General features: G+C 51.5%; 1 protein-coding gene across 3 annotated transcripts in view; it reads left to right on the top strand.

The window, feature by feature from the left end:
• The window catches only part of FRMPD3 (FERM and PDZ domain containing 3), a 28,900-nt gene extending 21,351 nt beyond the window's left edge, over positions 1-7,549 (top strand). For all 3 annotated transcript variants that reach the window (XM_005419885.2, XM_031056094.1, XM_031056095.1), the window contains 2 exons: positions 2,100-2,915; positions 3,735-7,549. In XM_005419885.2, coding sequence (XP_005419942.1) covers positions 2,100-2,915; positions 3,735-6,583 — 3,665 coding nt within the window. In that variant the 3' untranslated portion in view covers positions 6,584-7,549. The remainder of the gene's footprint in view (positions 1-2,099; positions 2,916-3,734) is intronic.
• The last annotated feature ends 9,046 nt before the right edge of the window (positions 7,550-16,595 follow it).

The following is a 16,595-nucleotide window of genomic DNA, read 5'->3' as shown; positions in this document are numbered from 1 at the left end:
AATGCACACGCTGCCTGAGTGTTGTCAGTGAGATCCATCTCTGCATTTCCCTGTGGAGCCATAGGCCACAGCCTTGCCCTCCACTGTGCCCTGCTGGAGCTACCCAGGTGATTCAGCTCCCTGTCCCTTCTTCTCCCCACTCTCACCACCAGCCATCATCAGCCAGGCAGCTCTGTGCCCTTAGCTGCTCTCTCAGCTCCTTGTCAGGCAGCTTCCTCCCTCCTGAGCATGCAGCAGCTGGATTTTGGATTTTTGGGGTTTGGTCCCATTCAGCAGCAGGCCTTGGCTTGGCATGGGCAGCCAGCAAGCCTGTGCCTCAGCCTTTGCTCCCCCTGTAGAGCCCACACCTCCCCAGCTCTGGCAGCCTTGTGCTCCCTCACCCAGCTGTCATTTCTGAGCGCTGCCATGGCCAGGCAGCAAAGAGATTTTGTTTTTATTGGGATTTTAGCATTGCAGGTGATGAACAGTATAATACAAACATGTGTTTGGGGAGACAAATTGTCCAATTTGTCGAGCTAATGAATTTAATTAGGATTTATTTGATTTAATTTCCCCTTGGTCAGACAGAACCTGCATCCCCTGGCTCTCAGCACAGCTGCACAATCCAACCTGCAATGCAGACAGATTCCCCTCCTGAGGGATGGACCTCTGGCCAGAAATTCAAGTAGTATTTCAGCACTTTCCCTGCACAAGGGAACAAGGGGAGGCTGTCACTGGGAGATGCTTAACAGCAAGAGCAGCAGGCTCGGTTATAGCCAGCCTGATCCAATAGCTGTCAGCCTGATAGAAATAGCACATGGATCACAGGCAGTGAGGGACAAGGGGCTGTTCCTGTCACTGGAACACAGCCAAACTGCAGTGGATGTCTCCCCAAAAGGCAATATTACTCCACTTTTAGTGGTCTCCTGAGGAACACTGCTTGGTATGGCCAACATTACCCAAAAATGGCAACAATTCCTTTGGCCATATTACATGTGAGGTGGCAGGCTGAGGCTGGAGGTCCTTGTTGGAGCAGCTGGGCTGCTCCTGCTGCCCTCTGGACACACTGGTGGGTCAGTGATGAGCACCCACATCCCTGTCAGTGATGACACCCACATCCCTGTGTCCAGTGCCAGCTGTGCTGGCCAGCCCTCCTCTGGCTGTGCCCACCCTGTCCCCAGCAGAGGGATGGAGCTCAGGGACCTCTCCTGGGACCAGGACAGTTTCATGTCCTCATCAAGGACACAGTGGATTGAGAGCACCCTCAGCAAGTTTGCAGATGACACCAAGCTGAGTCATTCAGTTGAAATGCTTGAGGGACACAGTGACAGCCAGGAACATTTTAACTGTTGCTTATCCTGACAAGAAGGTTGAGAGGCTGGACAGGACCCAGGCATGTGCACTCACAGCCCAGAAAGCCAAGAGTGTCCTGGGCTGCCCAAAGAGCAGCAGGACCAGCAGGTCAAGGGAGAGGATTCTGCCCCTCTGCTCCACTCTGGTCAGACCCCACCTGCAGTGCTGCCTCCAGCTCTGGGCTCCTCAGCACAAGAAGGACATGGAGCTGTTGGAGCGAGTCCAGAGGAGGCCATGAAGATGATCAGAGTGCTGGAGCACCTCTCCTAGGTGAGAGAGTTGGAGGTTTAATCTTGAGAAGAGAAGGCTCCAGGGAGGCTTTTTAATAGGGCTTGTAGCTATAGGACAAGGGGCAGTGGTTTTAAATTGAGAGTAGATTCAGAGTAGATACAAGGAGGAAGGGTTTTATCATGAGGGTGGTGAGGTATAGGCACAGGAATATTCAAGGTTTCCTTGAATGTTGGACATGGGGCTCTGAGCAACCTGATCTAGTTGGTGTCCCTGCCATTGGACCAGATGGCCTTGAAATGTCCCTTCCAGCTCCTCCTGTGGTGCAGGACATTTCTCCAACCCTGTTCCTGGCAGGCAGGCCCAGCAGGTTTTCCAAAGGACAGCCAGGTGGCCTGGCTGTGCTGCAGGGAGCGTGGGTGTCCCCCTGGAGGGCAGAGAGCACAGGGGTGCTGCTCCAGGGTGGGCAGGAGCTTCCCCAGCTGTTTTCCCCTGCCCCGGGTGCTGCTGCTAACGTGCCTGTTGTGGTTTTGGTTTAGATTACATCAACGCACACAACTTCCAGCGGCCTGCCACGGCAGGGCACGTGGGAAAGAAAGAGAATGGGCTGGTGGGTGGCTCTGCCACTGTCCCCGGAGCAGCCGGGGCTGCTGCCAGCAGGGACTCGGAGCTCATCCGCTTCTGCTACCTGCACATGCGAGAGCAGAGGAAGGAGAGGGAGAGCGCCACGGATATCAATGAAAACCTGATCTTTTTTGAGGAAACTCGTCCCAGGACCAAATCTGACCCCACTTCCAAAAGCTCTGGCCAAGGCTACAACGGGGCAGCCAAGGAGTACGACCCGGCTGGCCTTGAGCAGGAGAGGCAGGGCAGCAGGGCCAGGGCTCACACCATAGACACGCACCTGCGCAGCGACAGCGCCCACCTGTACTGCGAGTCCTGCCAAGCCAAGATCAGGAGCCGGCTGGCCTCGGGCGCGGCGGGCAAGCCCGGCAGCACCCGCGACACCACCGTGGACTTGATGTCGCTTCCCCCTCCCGGGAACGACGAGGAAGAGGACGAGACAACATCCCTGCTCCCCGCCATCGCCGCTCCCCCTCCTGGCTTCCGAGACAACAGCTCCGACGAGGATGACCCCAAGCCCTGGGCAGCTGCCCAGAGCCAGGAGCAGGGCCGGCATCTCTGTGGCATCCTCTACGACGAGATCCCGGTCACCCTGATCGACAGCGTGCAGCCACGGACCGTCCGAGACCACGCCCAGGAGCTGGATGATGCCCTGGTGTCCACCCTGCAGGCGCTGGAAGCCCTGGCTGCTTCAGAGGATTGTCCACATCCCCCACCACAGCAGACAGCAGGTATTTTAGTGGCTGTGACTCCCTTTTTTCCCTATAGCCTTTCTTTCCTACTGTACGTCCTTCCCTTTAGTCTCCTCCCATCCTATAAGTGACTGTGAAGCAGCTTCTAGTAAAAACTAGATTGTGGCAGCAGGCTGTAGCAGGAGCAGTCAAGTTGCTGCTCAGAAGACTTCTGAGAAGCTGAGGTGGGACTCCTGTCCCTGACAGAGGCTGAAGGAGTCTCTTGGTTTGTCCCAGATCTGCCATATGCCACGATGCTGGGGCGAGTCTCTAACCAGCCAGCACTGTGAGCATGAGTTCCTGCCCACTGTGACCCCTCTCAGTGGGACCTTTGGCCATCGGTCTCTGCAGGTTCCCACCCAGATTTTGCAGTGTGTGAGCCCTTCACAACGCAAACCTGCTGCCAGATGGGTGACTCTGGGACCAGCCTGCTGGCAGCACAGTCCTTTGTCCCTCTTCCCACCTTGGCTGCCCTACTCACTGTGGCAGAGTACCTGTTGCCCAATTTTCCTTCTTGTGCCAGACACATCCCTATAGCTCTGCTACCACCAACTGCTCCTGCTTTCCACCAGGAGTGGAAAGCTCCTCAAGATCTTTCCCTGGGCCAGAAGCTCTTGCTGAATTGAGCTATCAAGCCAGCTCAATGCTGACAAAATGATTTCCCTTACAAACCTTAACTCTTAGTTGTGAGAAGCCACAGAAGTTTCTCCAATGTGCCCTGCATTCCTGGGAGCCTCCTGCCACAAGGAGCTCCCCTCTCCTCCACACAGCACTGTGGTGTGAGGGTTGTTGTGGGGTTTTCTTTGTGTCCCTCCTCAGGTCTTATTGTCCTGGCTGCCATCACTCCTGAGTCATCCCTGGACTCTGGCCACGAGACGAACTCCTCGGAGCTGACCGATGTCTCGGAGATGGTCTCTGCTATGAAGCAGCACCAGAACGCAGCCTACTTCCTCACCCAGCACATCAACAAAGAAAACCTTCTGGCCAGGAAGGACTTGCCTTTCCGAATCCAGAGCTGTGCTGCCCAGGCTGTTCTCACCTCCCCCTACCCCCTGAGCCGCCAGGAGCCCTCACTGAAGCCAGCCTTCTCCATCCAAAGTCCCAGCCTTAGCAACTGCAAGAGCAAGCAGGAGCAGCAGCCCAGGGAGCAGAGCTGCACCTCGGCTGCCCAGCCAGGGCTGAGCCCCCAGCTCAGTGAGCAGGGCAAGGGGGCTGCCGTGCCAAGCTCTGAGTGCAAAGCTGCAGCTCACACAAAAGCTGCCTTTGAGGTATCTCTGCATGCCACAGCAGCCCCGAGCAGGGAGCAGGCACAGGATCTACAAGAGAAGATGCCCAAAGAGGTGCAGCCGAGCTCCAAGCTGCTCCTGGATCAGAAGAGCAGTGTAACTCCAGCCATGGTTTCAGCTGCTCTGCAGCAGGTGGCAAATGCAAAAGCCTCAGCTCCCCAAGTGGTATCAGCCTTAAAAGAAGACCAGAACGTGAATGGTACCAGCAGCAAGCCTTTGACACTTAAAGGAGGTCTACAAACTGCAGAGACATTGTGCAACTGTCAGCAGCAGCAGCAGCAGCAGCAGGTCTCTCCGCAGCAGCACTGTGAAGTTTCTCCAAGTCCTAAGGAAGCTCCTGGCAGTCAGGCTGAAGCTTTCCACCTCGCCTCAGCAGGTGAGGAAATGATGTCCAGTAAGACTTTTGCCTCTAAAAGCTACCAGCAAAAAGTCAGTAGAGATGCTCCAGGAAAAGCTGCAAGCGGAGAGACAGGTCAGAAGGCAGGTGGGGAAGCCACAAGCCTCGTCTTGCAGAAACACTCAGCTCCTTCAAACCAAGGACAGAAAATACAACAGGAAAGTTCGGCCAAAATCTTAAAAGCTGAGAGCAGCAATGTGCACTCTCCATCACCTGGTAGCATTTTCAGGAGCACCAGTGAGGAAGCCAAAGGGCCAATCCAGCTGATGCCCAGATCCGAGAGCCTGCAGATTAGCACTGTGCCTTCCAAAAAAGTAGAGAAAGTCCTGGAGGTAACCCAGCAAGATGCTGATGTCCCAGCTAAACCCAAAGCCCCAAAAGCTCCCTTCAGGCTTAGGAACCTGTTCTCTGCAACATTTCCCACGCGGCTGAAGAAGGAGACGGACGAGCGGCAGGCCCAGCTGCAGAAGGTGAAGCAGCAGGAGCTGGAGTTCCTTGAAGAGCTGCTCAAGCCAAAGAGCAAAGGTGACCTCCCACCACAGGAGTACCTGCACCCGCCTGCCCCTGGGCGCTGCAGCTGCCAGCTGAGGAGCAGTCCTGTGCAGAAAGTCCCAGGGATGTCCAGGGAGCAAAGGCGCAGCTGCGACTGCAAGCGGATTTGCAGGGGAATGAGGCCACCCCCCAACCAGCTGGTGGTGCCAGAACTGGAGAGGCGAGGCAGGGATAAAGCTGCAGATGACCAGAAGCAGGTGGAAGCCATTAGGCTGACCAGCATGAGCAGCCCTTCCAAAGGCAAACGGATCCGATCCACAAGTCTGGAGTCCCGAGACAACCGGTCAGACCCGGAGAACGGCATGTCCTGTTTGACAACGTGCACCTCCCGGGGGGAGTGCATGGGTGCGCCCCACTACAGGAAGCTCTTGCGTCGCTACAGTGTCAGTGAAATAGATAAGACTGAAAGGACATCCCTGTCCTCTGATGTGTACCAGAACATCTACACAACCAAGCAGAAAGGCCCCCAGAAAGAGCCTGAGCCCAGCATCCTCTGTCCTGTTCTGAAGAGCAAAATCCAGGAAGCCTCTGGAGTGGCTGACCCCTCCTACGTCCAGATAGCACAGGACAAAAAGAGCCAGAAGGGGTCAGCAGTGTTCTCTGTGCAGCAGGAGATGTACCCAAGTCCTGCTGAGCTGCGGGATGAAGACATGGAGGATGAGAAGTGCTGCTCCATCCGCTACTGCTTCTACTACAGGAAATGCGATGTGGCAGATGATGGGAGCGAGAAGGATGAGCTGTCCTATTCCATCCCCATGCAGATACTCCCAGGAATGAAGCTGGACAGTCAGATGGTCCCAGTCATGAGCAGGACTCTTCAGGTCCTGGACGCAACAGCCTGCAGCAGTCCCAATGAGAGCCAGACCCAGGAGATAGACTTAAGGACCTCCAGTTTTGAGGGGAGCTTGGCGAAGATCAACACCCTTCGAGGCCATGCCTACAGCTTCCCCAATGGGTTTCTGCAGGTGCAGCTGGACACCAACGAGCTCCTGACCATCCTGAGGCAGTGTGTGCTGAGCCCCGAGGTGCGGGACTGCAAGCCCTACATCTCCCAGCTGGCTGAGTACAAGCAGGAGCTGGCCCTCAAGTTCAAGGAGTTCCGGGCATCCTGCCGCCGCGTGGCCGCCGTCGACAAGAGTCCCACCCACATGCTCTCGGCCATCACGAGCAGCTTCCAGGTGCTAAGCAGCCTCATCGAGACCTTTGTGAGGCTGGTGTACGTCGTGCGCTCCGAGTCCCAGCGCCAAGAGCTGCTGACCAAGGTGGAGGAGGTGGTGAGGAACTACACCTTCCTCCTGAAGGCTGCCGAGGAGTCCACGGCCAGGACGCTGAGCCACCAGCAGACTGTGGAGCAGCTCGCCCGCCAGTCAGCCACGGTGGCCACGGTCATGAGCACCCTGACACGCTCCCTGAAGACGCTGATCAATAAGTAAAGCCAGCTGTGAAGACCAAGGAGGCAGTGTGTGCCAGGCCATGCTGTCACATCTCACAGGTCTGGTGAGGATGCGGTGCCTGCAGACCCACGCTGACCGGGGTCTGTGGTAGCCAAGACACTCTTTGATCTCTGCAGAATGCATGGTTGTGTTGGTGATGGGTTTGAAGGGTGAATTTGTGCCCTGCCACAAGCTGTGCAATCTGCTGGTCCAGGGGCTCAAGCAGCTTCTCTGCTTGTTGTCCCACACTGGCTCGTTGGTGACAGTACTCGGGAGGTACAGGCACCCCATCCCCATGCCAGTGTGGTTCCATGGGGTTCTGGGCCTCTCTCCTGCAGACCTTTGTCACAGTTTGTGGCGGGCCAGTGAGCTATCAGGAGCTGAGCTGAGATCTCCTGGCTTCACTTGGGCACTCTGGAGCCAAACCAGTGTCTTGCCACGTAAACAACTCTTCTGCCTCCAGGATCTTCCTGGCCCACAAACACAACGTAATTAGCAGCAGAAGGGATCTGTGAGGTGCAAGCCCCTGCTGCTGTGCTAGGGCTTGGGAAGCAGTCCTAGCAGGTTATGGCAGGCTGCCATCATGCTGGCACAGAGCTGGGGCACCCTACTGGGCTCTGCTCTCACAGCTTAGGCCCCTGTGCTCCAGTCCTGAGCACAGGCACTGCCTGTGCCACAGGCAAGGGCTCAATGCCTGCAAGGGGGAACAATGCAGAGAACTACAGGACTGTGAGTCCGACCTCGGTGCCGAGAAGGTCACGGAGCAGATGATCTTGAGTGCCATGCCATGGCACACACAGGACAAGGGGATCAGGCCCAGTCAGCACAGGGGAAAGGCAGGTGCTGCTTGAGCAGCCTGGCCTCCTTCTGTGACAGGGTGACTCTCTGTGGGTGAGGGAAAAACTGTGGATTTTAGTAAAAAATCTAACACTGTGTTCTTCACTGTGTTCTTCAGCATTCTCCTGGAGAAACATGATGGATGGATGGATGGATGGATGGATGGATGGATGGATGGATGGATGGATGGATGGATGGATGGATGGATGGATGGATGGAGGGATGGATGGGCCCCAGAGAGTGGTGGGGAATGGAGTTAAATCCAGCTGGGGCCATCACCAGAGGTGTTCCCCAGGGCTCAGTGCTGGGGCCTGTCCTGTTCAGTACCTTTTGAGGACACCCCCAGTCAGGTTACAGATGACCCCAGTCTGGGTGGGAGTGCTGTGCTGCAGGGCAGGAAGGCTCTGCAGAGGATCTGGCCAGGCTGGCTCCATGGGCTGAGGTCAGCCAGGTCCTGTCCTGGGTCACAGCAACCCCCTGCAGCTCCAGGCTGGGGCAGAGGGGCTGGAAAGGGCCTGGTGGGAAAGGCCCTGGGGGTGCTGCTCACCAGCAGCTCAACAGGAGCCAGGTGTGCCCAGGTGGGCAAGAGGCCAATGGCACCTGGCCTGTCCCAGCCATGGTGGGGCCAGCAGGACCAGGACAGTGACTGTCCCCTGCGTGGGCACTACTGAGGCCACTCCTCAAATCCTGTGTCCAGCTCTGGGCCCCTCACATCAAGAAAGACACTGAGGGGCTGGAGCGTGTCCAGAGAAGGGAACGGAGCTGGGGAAGGGTCTGGAACACAATTCTGATGGGGAGCAGCTGAGGGGGCTCAGTCTGGAGAAAAGGAGGCTCAGGGGGACCTTCTGGCTCTGCACCACTCCTGACAGGAGGGAGCAGCCAGGTGGGGATTGGTCTCTTCCCCCAGAGACAGGATGAGAGGAAAGGGCTTCATGTTGTGCCAGGGGAGGTTTAGATTGGATGTAAGAAATTTTCTTCACTGATGGTGGTCAGGTTTTGGAACAGGCTGCCTAGGGAAGTGGTGGAGTCACCATCCCTGGAAGTGTTTAAAAGACCTTTAGTTGTGCCATTTGGGGACATGGTTTAGTGATGCCCTTGGCAGTGCTGGGGGAATGGTTGGACTCAATAATATTAGAGGTCTTTTCCAACCAAAACAATTCTGTGTTCCTCTTCTGGATGGCTGAATCCACGCTAGAGACCCTGCAAGGAACCCAGACTGATTGATCTTTGACCACTGCAAGCCAGAAGATGGGCTAGCAGCTGAGGGGAGACCACTTCCACACCATTCTCCAGAGGTCAGGTTCATGCCCCAAGGCTCAGCCCAAACCCTCTCCTATTTCTTTTCACTGTGACCATCAGAGAGGAGCCCTGGATCAGCTCTGACTGTGAGCCAGGCAGGGGCTGTCCTCCTTGCCAGGGTGTTGGGGCTCTTCTCCTGTCTTCACCAGGCTGACTGCCATAAGAAGCATTATTTAGTTCTCTGAGATGGTTATTTACTTGGAGTTGGGGTTTTTATTGTTTTGGGGTTTTTGTTTTCACTCCTAGGTGAATGGTAAAATGGTTCCTACTTGTGTTCCTCCCCACCCCAAGGTTCCCCTCCTGCTCCTCCCAGTCTAGTAACAGACATAATCACTGAGACAGCCTTAACTGGTGTTTCCCTGCAGCCACCCACCCTCCAAAAGAGAGCAAGGAGAGAAATGCAAGGTCACACATGGCATTGCCCTCACCCTGCCACCCACTGCAGCTCACATCCCGCCGGGATCCCGGTGCCTGTCCCTGTCCCACCCCTCTGGCCGGGCAGGAGGGCACAGCCCTGGCCTCAGGGGGCTGAGGGCAGCTCTCCAAGCCAGGCAGCTCGCCCCAGCCCTTGGGGATGAGCAGTCGCTTCCCATCTCTATGATTTTTGATAAATATGCACATTGGAAATGTCTCGTTCTTCCATAGGAGCTATGGAAATGCACAAATGTGCTTTTAACACTGCATCCTCGGAGTGCAATAACCTCCCCTGGCCCGTGGCTGTCAGCAAGGCACAGAGCATCCTGCTGTGGGGACAGCCTCCTGACTTCAAGAACCATGTAGCAAATATCCAGTGGAAGAGCCAGTTGGGACTTCAGTCCATGGTGGGCAAGGCCTGTTTTAGTGCTGAAGGCTGACAGGGTGTTTTCCTTTTCCCTGGGAATTACCTAGTATGAAACTCTGAGTTTCTTCAAAGCTCCCCGTTATGCCTATATCATTCCTCCATAAATCTCTCAGTCTAATACAGAGGAAAATTTTTTTATTGTCTGTATATATTATATATAAATAAAAAAAATATATGTTATATCTATACACAAACTTATGTCTTGTTTTACAAACAAGAAAGATTAAATATATTAATCTTAATATCCAAACTGGAATTTGTGTCTTTTTTAAAGAACTTTGTGGAAATGTGGCTATTCTTAGATGTACAAGACACTGTTTGTAAGCAAAACCTCCTATTTTTGTTGCTATAGAAATGCAGGTATCACAGACAGGTTTGAAATGAACTGTTTGACTTGCCAAGGTCACTTTTGTTTTGCTAATAGCTGTTCTGGTTTAATTTTCCCCCAGAAGGGGAAGGCAGCAGCAGTCACTCCTTCAGTGCTGGCACTGGGCAGTGTGGCTGTGCTGGGACACCCTCCTGCCCTAAAGCTGGGGAGAAAGGGGGGATTTAACAAAGCCCTGCCTGATCCCTCTCAGGTGAGCCAAGGCGAGCACCCACTGACCAGCTCCAGTCTGTGTTTTCACCCAAGCCTTTCCCATCTTTTCTGCCTGGGAAGAGGTGACAGTGTGGCCCTGCCATCGGTGGCCCGATGGCTCTGCTGCCCTCTGGGACTGCTCTGGTGTGTCTGCAGGGGAAAGCCCAGCAGAGCAGAATGCCAGACCTGGGGAGAATTCAGAGCCAGGCAAACAATTTCCTAGCTACAGACGATATCCAATGTACATGTTTTTGCCTGGCACCATGAACTGCTCTCTGTTTATCAGGGAGGAAGGCGTTGATGTGTGTTCCCTCTATACACCCCAAAGCCTCCAGGAATTATAAAAGCCAAGTCTAATAAGGATCCAACCCAAAAAAAGCCCCTATAGGAACTGGGTCATTCTCTAGACGGGGGTTGAACGTGTTGTCTAAAGCAAAGGCGGCAGCACTTGAGACTCACACAGCACTTGAGCTCTCTGTGCCTCCAGGCTCGTTATTTTAATCTGCATCACACCCTTTCCCATGCTGAACTAACAGTGACACTGAATGGCACAAAACCCACCTATTTATAAAGCTGGATATGGATCAAAACCATGGAAAAGCCAAGAGGTTTTCTAACAACCCCCAGAGTCTGAAAATTTTATTGACAGCAGGCAGTTAAATCAGCGATTTCAGACTCGGTGCTTGGTACCATCTAGAGGGCAAGAAGCACACCATCAGAATGGTGTTATTTGTACAGAAATGTTATCCAGGAGCAGCCAGATGTCCCTCTGAGAGCAGAGGAGCTGGACTGGTACATTCCCTGCAGGATGACATTGCTGTATTCCTATCTTAGGTTCGGTCCCTGCTCTTGTTGGGGATTTGTAAATACTCTCAAAGGAAATGATCCAGGTAAAACGTTCCTGTTAATGGTTCTGAATCACAGCTATTTTTTAAAAATGCATCTCAGTAACATAGCACAGAGAAAAGTGGGGTTTTTCCCTCCAAATCTAGTTCCTATTTCACTGCCCATCTCCCTGCAGACTGCCTGGTTCTCATTTAGCACCAACGGTTCTTCACCTCAAAGCCACTGTGCCCCGGGAAGTCAAAGTTAAAATACTGTGTGATAAACCAATTTTTCTGCATCCCCTCCCACCAGAGCAATCTGCCTGAGAGTGGCAGATTGTGTTTGCTGCCCTTCAGCAGCTTCTCAGAGCAAACCAGCAGTACCTGCCCTTCTCACATTGCCTTCCCCTGAGTGTTCTGCTGTAGCCTCACTGCTGGTGCAGATTTCCTCCAGGACCTTCCCAGCTCCTGGACCCAGCCACAGCAGGCACTCCTGGCCATCTGATGTCCCTGCATCCCCACAGTCTGCTCCCTGCCTTAATCTCCCCTAATCTATGTCTACTCTCAAGGAATTTTCACCAAGGCTCTGTCAGTGACCACGGACAGAAAAGGAACAAAATTTGGGCCAGGCTGGTCCCTCTAATGCTCAGACCAACAGAGGACCTAGTGTGTTGGTTTTGGCTGGGCTAGAGTTAATTTTCCTCACAGCAGGTGCTGTGGGGCTGGATTTGGTTTTGTGCTGATAACCCAGGGATGTTTGAGCTCTCCCTGAGCAGGGGTTGCACACAGCCAGGGCCTGTCCTGCTCCTCACCCTCACCAGTGAGGAGCTGGGGGGCACAGCCAGGACAGCTGATCCCAGCTGACCCCAGGGACACCTCAGACCTCATGGCATCACCCTCAGCACACAAAGCTGGGGGAGAAGGAGGAAGGGGAACATTCTGAGTTTGTCTTCCCAAGTAATTGATGGAGCCCTGCCTTCCTGAAGCACCTGCCTGCCATGGCAGGCAGTGGATGAATTCCTTATTTTGCCTTCCTTGCTTGAGCAGCTTTTGCTTTATCTGTCCAGCTGTGTGGTGCTGCTTTGCCAGCTGAGGTAAAACCCCCCTACCTGTCTGTCAGGGGTTAAAGTGTCAAAGGCAGAGGCTGGAAAACCAGTAGGCCTCAAGCAGCAGTCCCAAGACAGGTTTTGTGTCTCCATGAACTTTGCTGGTCATTGTCAGCTGGAGACAACAACCGGGCACCATGGCTGAGAGCACTTTGAACTCTAATCCCCATGGCAGAGCAGTCGCATTCTCCTGTCAGGATTTCCACCCTCTCCAAGGTCTTGGCAGCACTACACAGGACTTGCAGGAGCCCCAGATACAACAGCAGAGCAAGCTGAATAACTGGGACCCACTGCTGCTTTCATCATGCCCAGGGGAGCTGACAGTCAAATGGAAGTGAGTAATGTCTAAATTTTATCTTCATTTAAAGCACAGTGTCTGGATTCCTGTGTGAAATATCCCAACAAATTCCTCACGTGGGCAGTCACAGTGGGGCTGGCCAGGGCACCTATGGCCTTCTGTGCACGTGGGAGATGTCTGCCAGGGAGCAAAGTCATCTCAGCCTATTTACAGCACCCAAACATGCCTCATATACACAAAAACTGTCTGGTTTCGTGTATATTAGGAAATTTTCCCAGAGGTTTTGTGTCATGTTATGTAATTCCATGTCAGGGCACGAGCAGACCCCTCACCCCACTGCAGCTGCTGCAGAACCCCCCAGGCCAGCTGAGATGGTACCCCTGGCTGTCACCTGTCCCCTACTCACAGAATGGACAGAGGGGGGTTCCTGCAGCTGCAATATTAAAGTTGTTAAAAAGCAAACACACCATGCCTAAAGTGGCAGAAATTCCAGTGCTGCCCCTCTAAAGTTGAGAAGATGAAAGGGCTGGGGATGTGCTCTAGGTCAGGACACTTTAAAATGCTTTACTAAATCCGTCTTTCAAAAAGCACCTTGGAAATACTCCTAAATCTAATGAATATTCACCTCTTCCCAAGGCAAGAGGGCTCATTCCTCATATTTTTACCTGGGTTCCTTAGAAAGGCACAGTAAAAACGCTGAGTGGAAAGAGCAGGAACAAAGGGAACCAGTCAGGATCCTTTAAAAATGATCTCTAAGTCTGTATTGGTTCCAGTGAAGACTTGGCAATACCATTTCTTTCCCAGAATTTTCACTTTTTCCCGATAAACCATGTGCTTTTCCTTGGTGGCTGTGGTCCAGGGATGTCCTGTGTAACTCTGGGAATATTTACAGTGCTAAGGATGAGCACCATTCCTCTCCGCCTGCCCTCATGTCAGTCTCTCACCCCTTTTTGGCATCAATTTTCAACCTCCCTCCCCTTTTTAGCCTCTACTTTTCAGCCTTCCAACCTTTTTGGCTTTTTTTTTTTCCTCATCTACTTTCCTATCCATCCTCCCACCTTTTCTCTACCTCTATTTTTCTTTACTTTTTTTTTTTTTTTACCTCCAGTTTCTCCCAGCTCCTACTTTCAGCCACCAAGGCAAGAGGGCAGAGCCCGGTGTAATTTCCATCAAGTGCCATTCATTAACAGAACCGGCTGTGAGAACTGAAGTCACAAGGCAACAGAAAGAAATAACAACCCTCAGCCACGGGATTTTTGCATGAAAATGTGCTCTTGATTAGTGGCTGGTGGTAATTGAGTGGCAATTGTATGCAGGAAAGTGCCAAGAGGGGGACGAGGGCTGCTTGTCTTGATTGACGTCGCCATGAAATGTGATGCTGTTAATGTGCTGCTGGAAACTTCCTGGGGATTTCATTCTCAGCTTGTGACACACAAAGGTATTTCTGACTAATTGCACCTCCTTCGAATCAGGTAAGTAAAGATTTTTTGGCTGTTTGTGTGTTTTCAGGTTCTCCTCAGTTGGACGCTAATTTAATTCACAATTTTCAGAACTCGACGGAACACAGCACCTCAGGCTATAAGCTTGTCCTTTCTGCTTCTCCAGGCCAGCTTGTGCTTGTCCCTACTGTAAACCACTGGAAAATTAAATAAACTCCTTTCGATTGAAAGGAAATAATTCAATTTCTTGTATTTTGCTTTCAGAACAAGGCTCACCAGCTGCAATGAGGTGCTTTGAGGTGAATAAGGGCATCCACACCAGAGCTGAGACACTCCAATGCACTCTTTTCCTGATCTGTGATTATTTCCCTGAGCATCCTTTAACAGAAATCCTGACTCCCAAGCCAGTTTGGTTTGGTTTTCAAGGGATGCCAGCAGAGTCTCTCCTTTAATCTCAGAAACCAGATAAACCTCTCACTCTTCAAAGCTGCTCCTCCTTGTCCCTGCATGGCAAAGCACCCTGCTCTAGACCAGCTGTGGCTGAGGAACCTCCTGAGCGAGTTTTGCCTTTGTTTAACTCAGACTCTGGTGCGTTAAGAGCTTCTCCTTAAGCAAATCCCTGAGGTTATCCTGTTCCAAGAGCTCGGGGAGTCGTTAGTGGAGGTGGACTTTTGTCCTCACAACAAAGCGCTGGCTAATCTACAAAGGCTCCGTGGAGGCTGAAATAGGAGGGGAGCAGGTGGGTGTGAAAACACACCTGGCTGCCAGCTCAGAAAGGGAAAAAAAAATCTTTGATTTTACACAGAACAGGTTGCTAGATCCTGGTTTTAGGATTAAGGATTTAATTCCTTTTGGTTTTTTTGTCAGATTTTTCACTCCCCCAAATCACACCTCTGTGATGCCAGGAGGATCCTGATAGGAAAGCTGCTTCCAAAGTCCCGTGGAGAGAAGCCCAGGCAGGGCTCATCAATGAGAGGCATAATTTGCATGTTTAAATTTATCCTCTGCTCCCTTCAGCCTCAGGGTCCCAGTGCCTGGTTCACAAATAAACTGAGATGTTTCTGTTTTCTGTGCCTGGGCATAGAAAACTCTCGTTCTGTATTCAATTAAATGGAATTTAAAAGAAGAGTTTTAAGCAAATACTTCAAAAACCAAGGTGTGCCCCAGATCAAAGGCCTGGAGGCAGCAGTGAATGGCTGCAGGGATGTGGATTTGGGGCAAAAATGTGTCTGCTGGAAATTTAGGAGGTAGCCTCAAATCCCATCACTTGAACCATCGGGTAGCCAGCCTCCTGTGAAGTTTTCTTCACTGCTAAGATTAATTTCGTTTGTTAAGATGACTGTTCTTTGCTAAAATGAGCAATGATTAGCAACAAATTAGAAGCAAAGGGCTCTGTTCTGCCTTCCCCATTCCCTGGTTTTCTTGTCTATCACAGCGTCTCAAAACTGCTGCAGCTACACCAGATAATAATCAAAATTACCAGTATTAATATTCCAGTTCCATCAATGCAAAGAATGGGAATCGATATCTATTTTTTATGCAGATGAATTCCAAATTTAATGACACTGTACAAAGTGTTCTGGAAAACCTCCTCCAAGTATGGTATTGCAGTCATTAATTTATGGGTCTTTGGGGATAGTGGCAGCAGCATTTGGGGCCAGGGGAGTTTAAGAAAATAAAGAAAACATGGCCAGCCCCACCTCCCCTTGATTGTGGATGGTTTCTTCTGGTTGAATTCTCAAGGACTGGAAGCAAATCAATGTCAAATTCACTGCAGAAGTTTATTGCCTCTCAGAAATTCAAGTAACATGAGTAGGAGCTACACAATTGCATGAAAATACTGAAGAAGCTGTGGCTTATTTTTATATATTTTTTTGTACATTTATATAAATGTGTCAATCTTCCTCCTTCATTTTGTGGGGAAATAACAAGCACAGACAGGGAGTGCAGAGTCCCTGGCTTGGTCTCATCATTACCCTGAACTTGCTGCTGTTGTGTGTCTGACAGAAACACAGAAATGTGAGCAATTATTAATTCCTGCATTTTCTGTGATGAAACACAGGGCCTTTTTATTTTGAAGGGGTTTATAATAATGTATACAAGCTAAAATTTGAGCATCATTTCCTTCAAAGTAGTGAAAGGTAATTTGAGATAATTAAGTCTTAGAAAAAGGACAGGAATATGTTGGCCTATTAACAACTGGAGACTGGATCAGAAATTTAGAACAAGAATAAACCACTATAAAAAGAATCCCACTTTGGTGGGATTCTTGGGGGTGTCCTGTGCAGGGCCAAGAATCAGGACTTTGTGATTCCCTCATAACCCAGGATATTCTATGATTCAATTATATCCAGATTTAAAGGTTAACAATCCAGGTTTAAAGGTTAAAAACCCTTAAGCACAATGTTTAATTTTGCCAAAGATAAATTAATGTGCATAATGCAGCCACATACAGACCAATAATTCACAGAAGACTGATGTTAGTCTATAGTGGTGTTAGTCTAAAGTTAGTTACATATTTAAGTACATATATTTATAAGACAGATAGATGTATACATACAGATATAGGTATCTATCTATGTATCTATATATATAGATATAAAAATATAATTTGGTATGGAATTGGGTACAAAATCCCGACTACAAACATAAAAACCCCTCAGGAATTAATCAGCCGCCAGGCGGGCTGCAGCCCTGACCCAAAATCAGCACAGCCCTTGAAGGGCAGGGCCGGCACCCTGTCGCGGGGCTCGGCGGTGCCGCAGCGGGCCCGGTGCCACCCGGTGTCAGC

This window comes from Geospiza fortis, unplaced genomic scaffold (genome assembly GCF_000277835.1).
Source record: "Geospiza fortis unplaced genomic scaffold, GeoFor_1.0 scaffold157, whole genome shotgun sequence".
NCBI classification, from domain to species: Eukaryota; Metazoa; Chordata; class Aves; order Passeriformes; family Thraupidae; genus Geospiza; species Geospiza fortis.
Note: the sequence above shows the minus strand (reverse complement) of the source record. Positions and strands in the feature narration are given on the sequence as shown.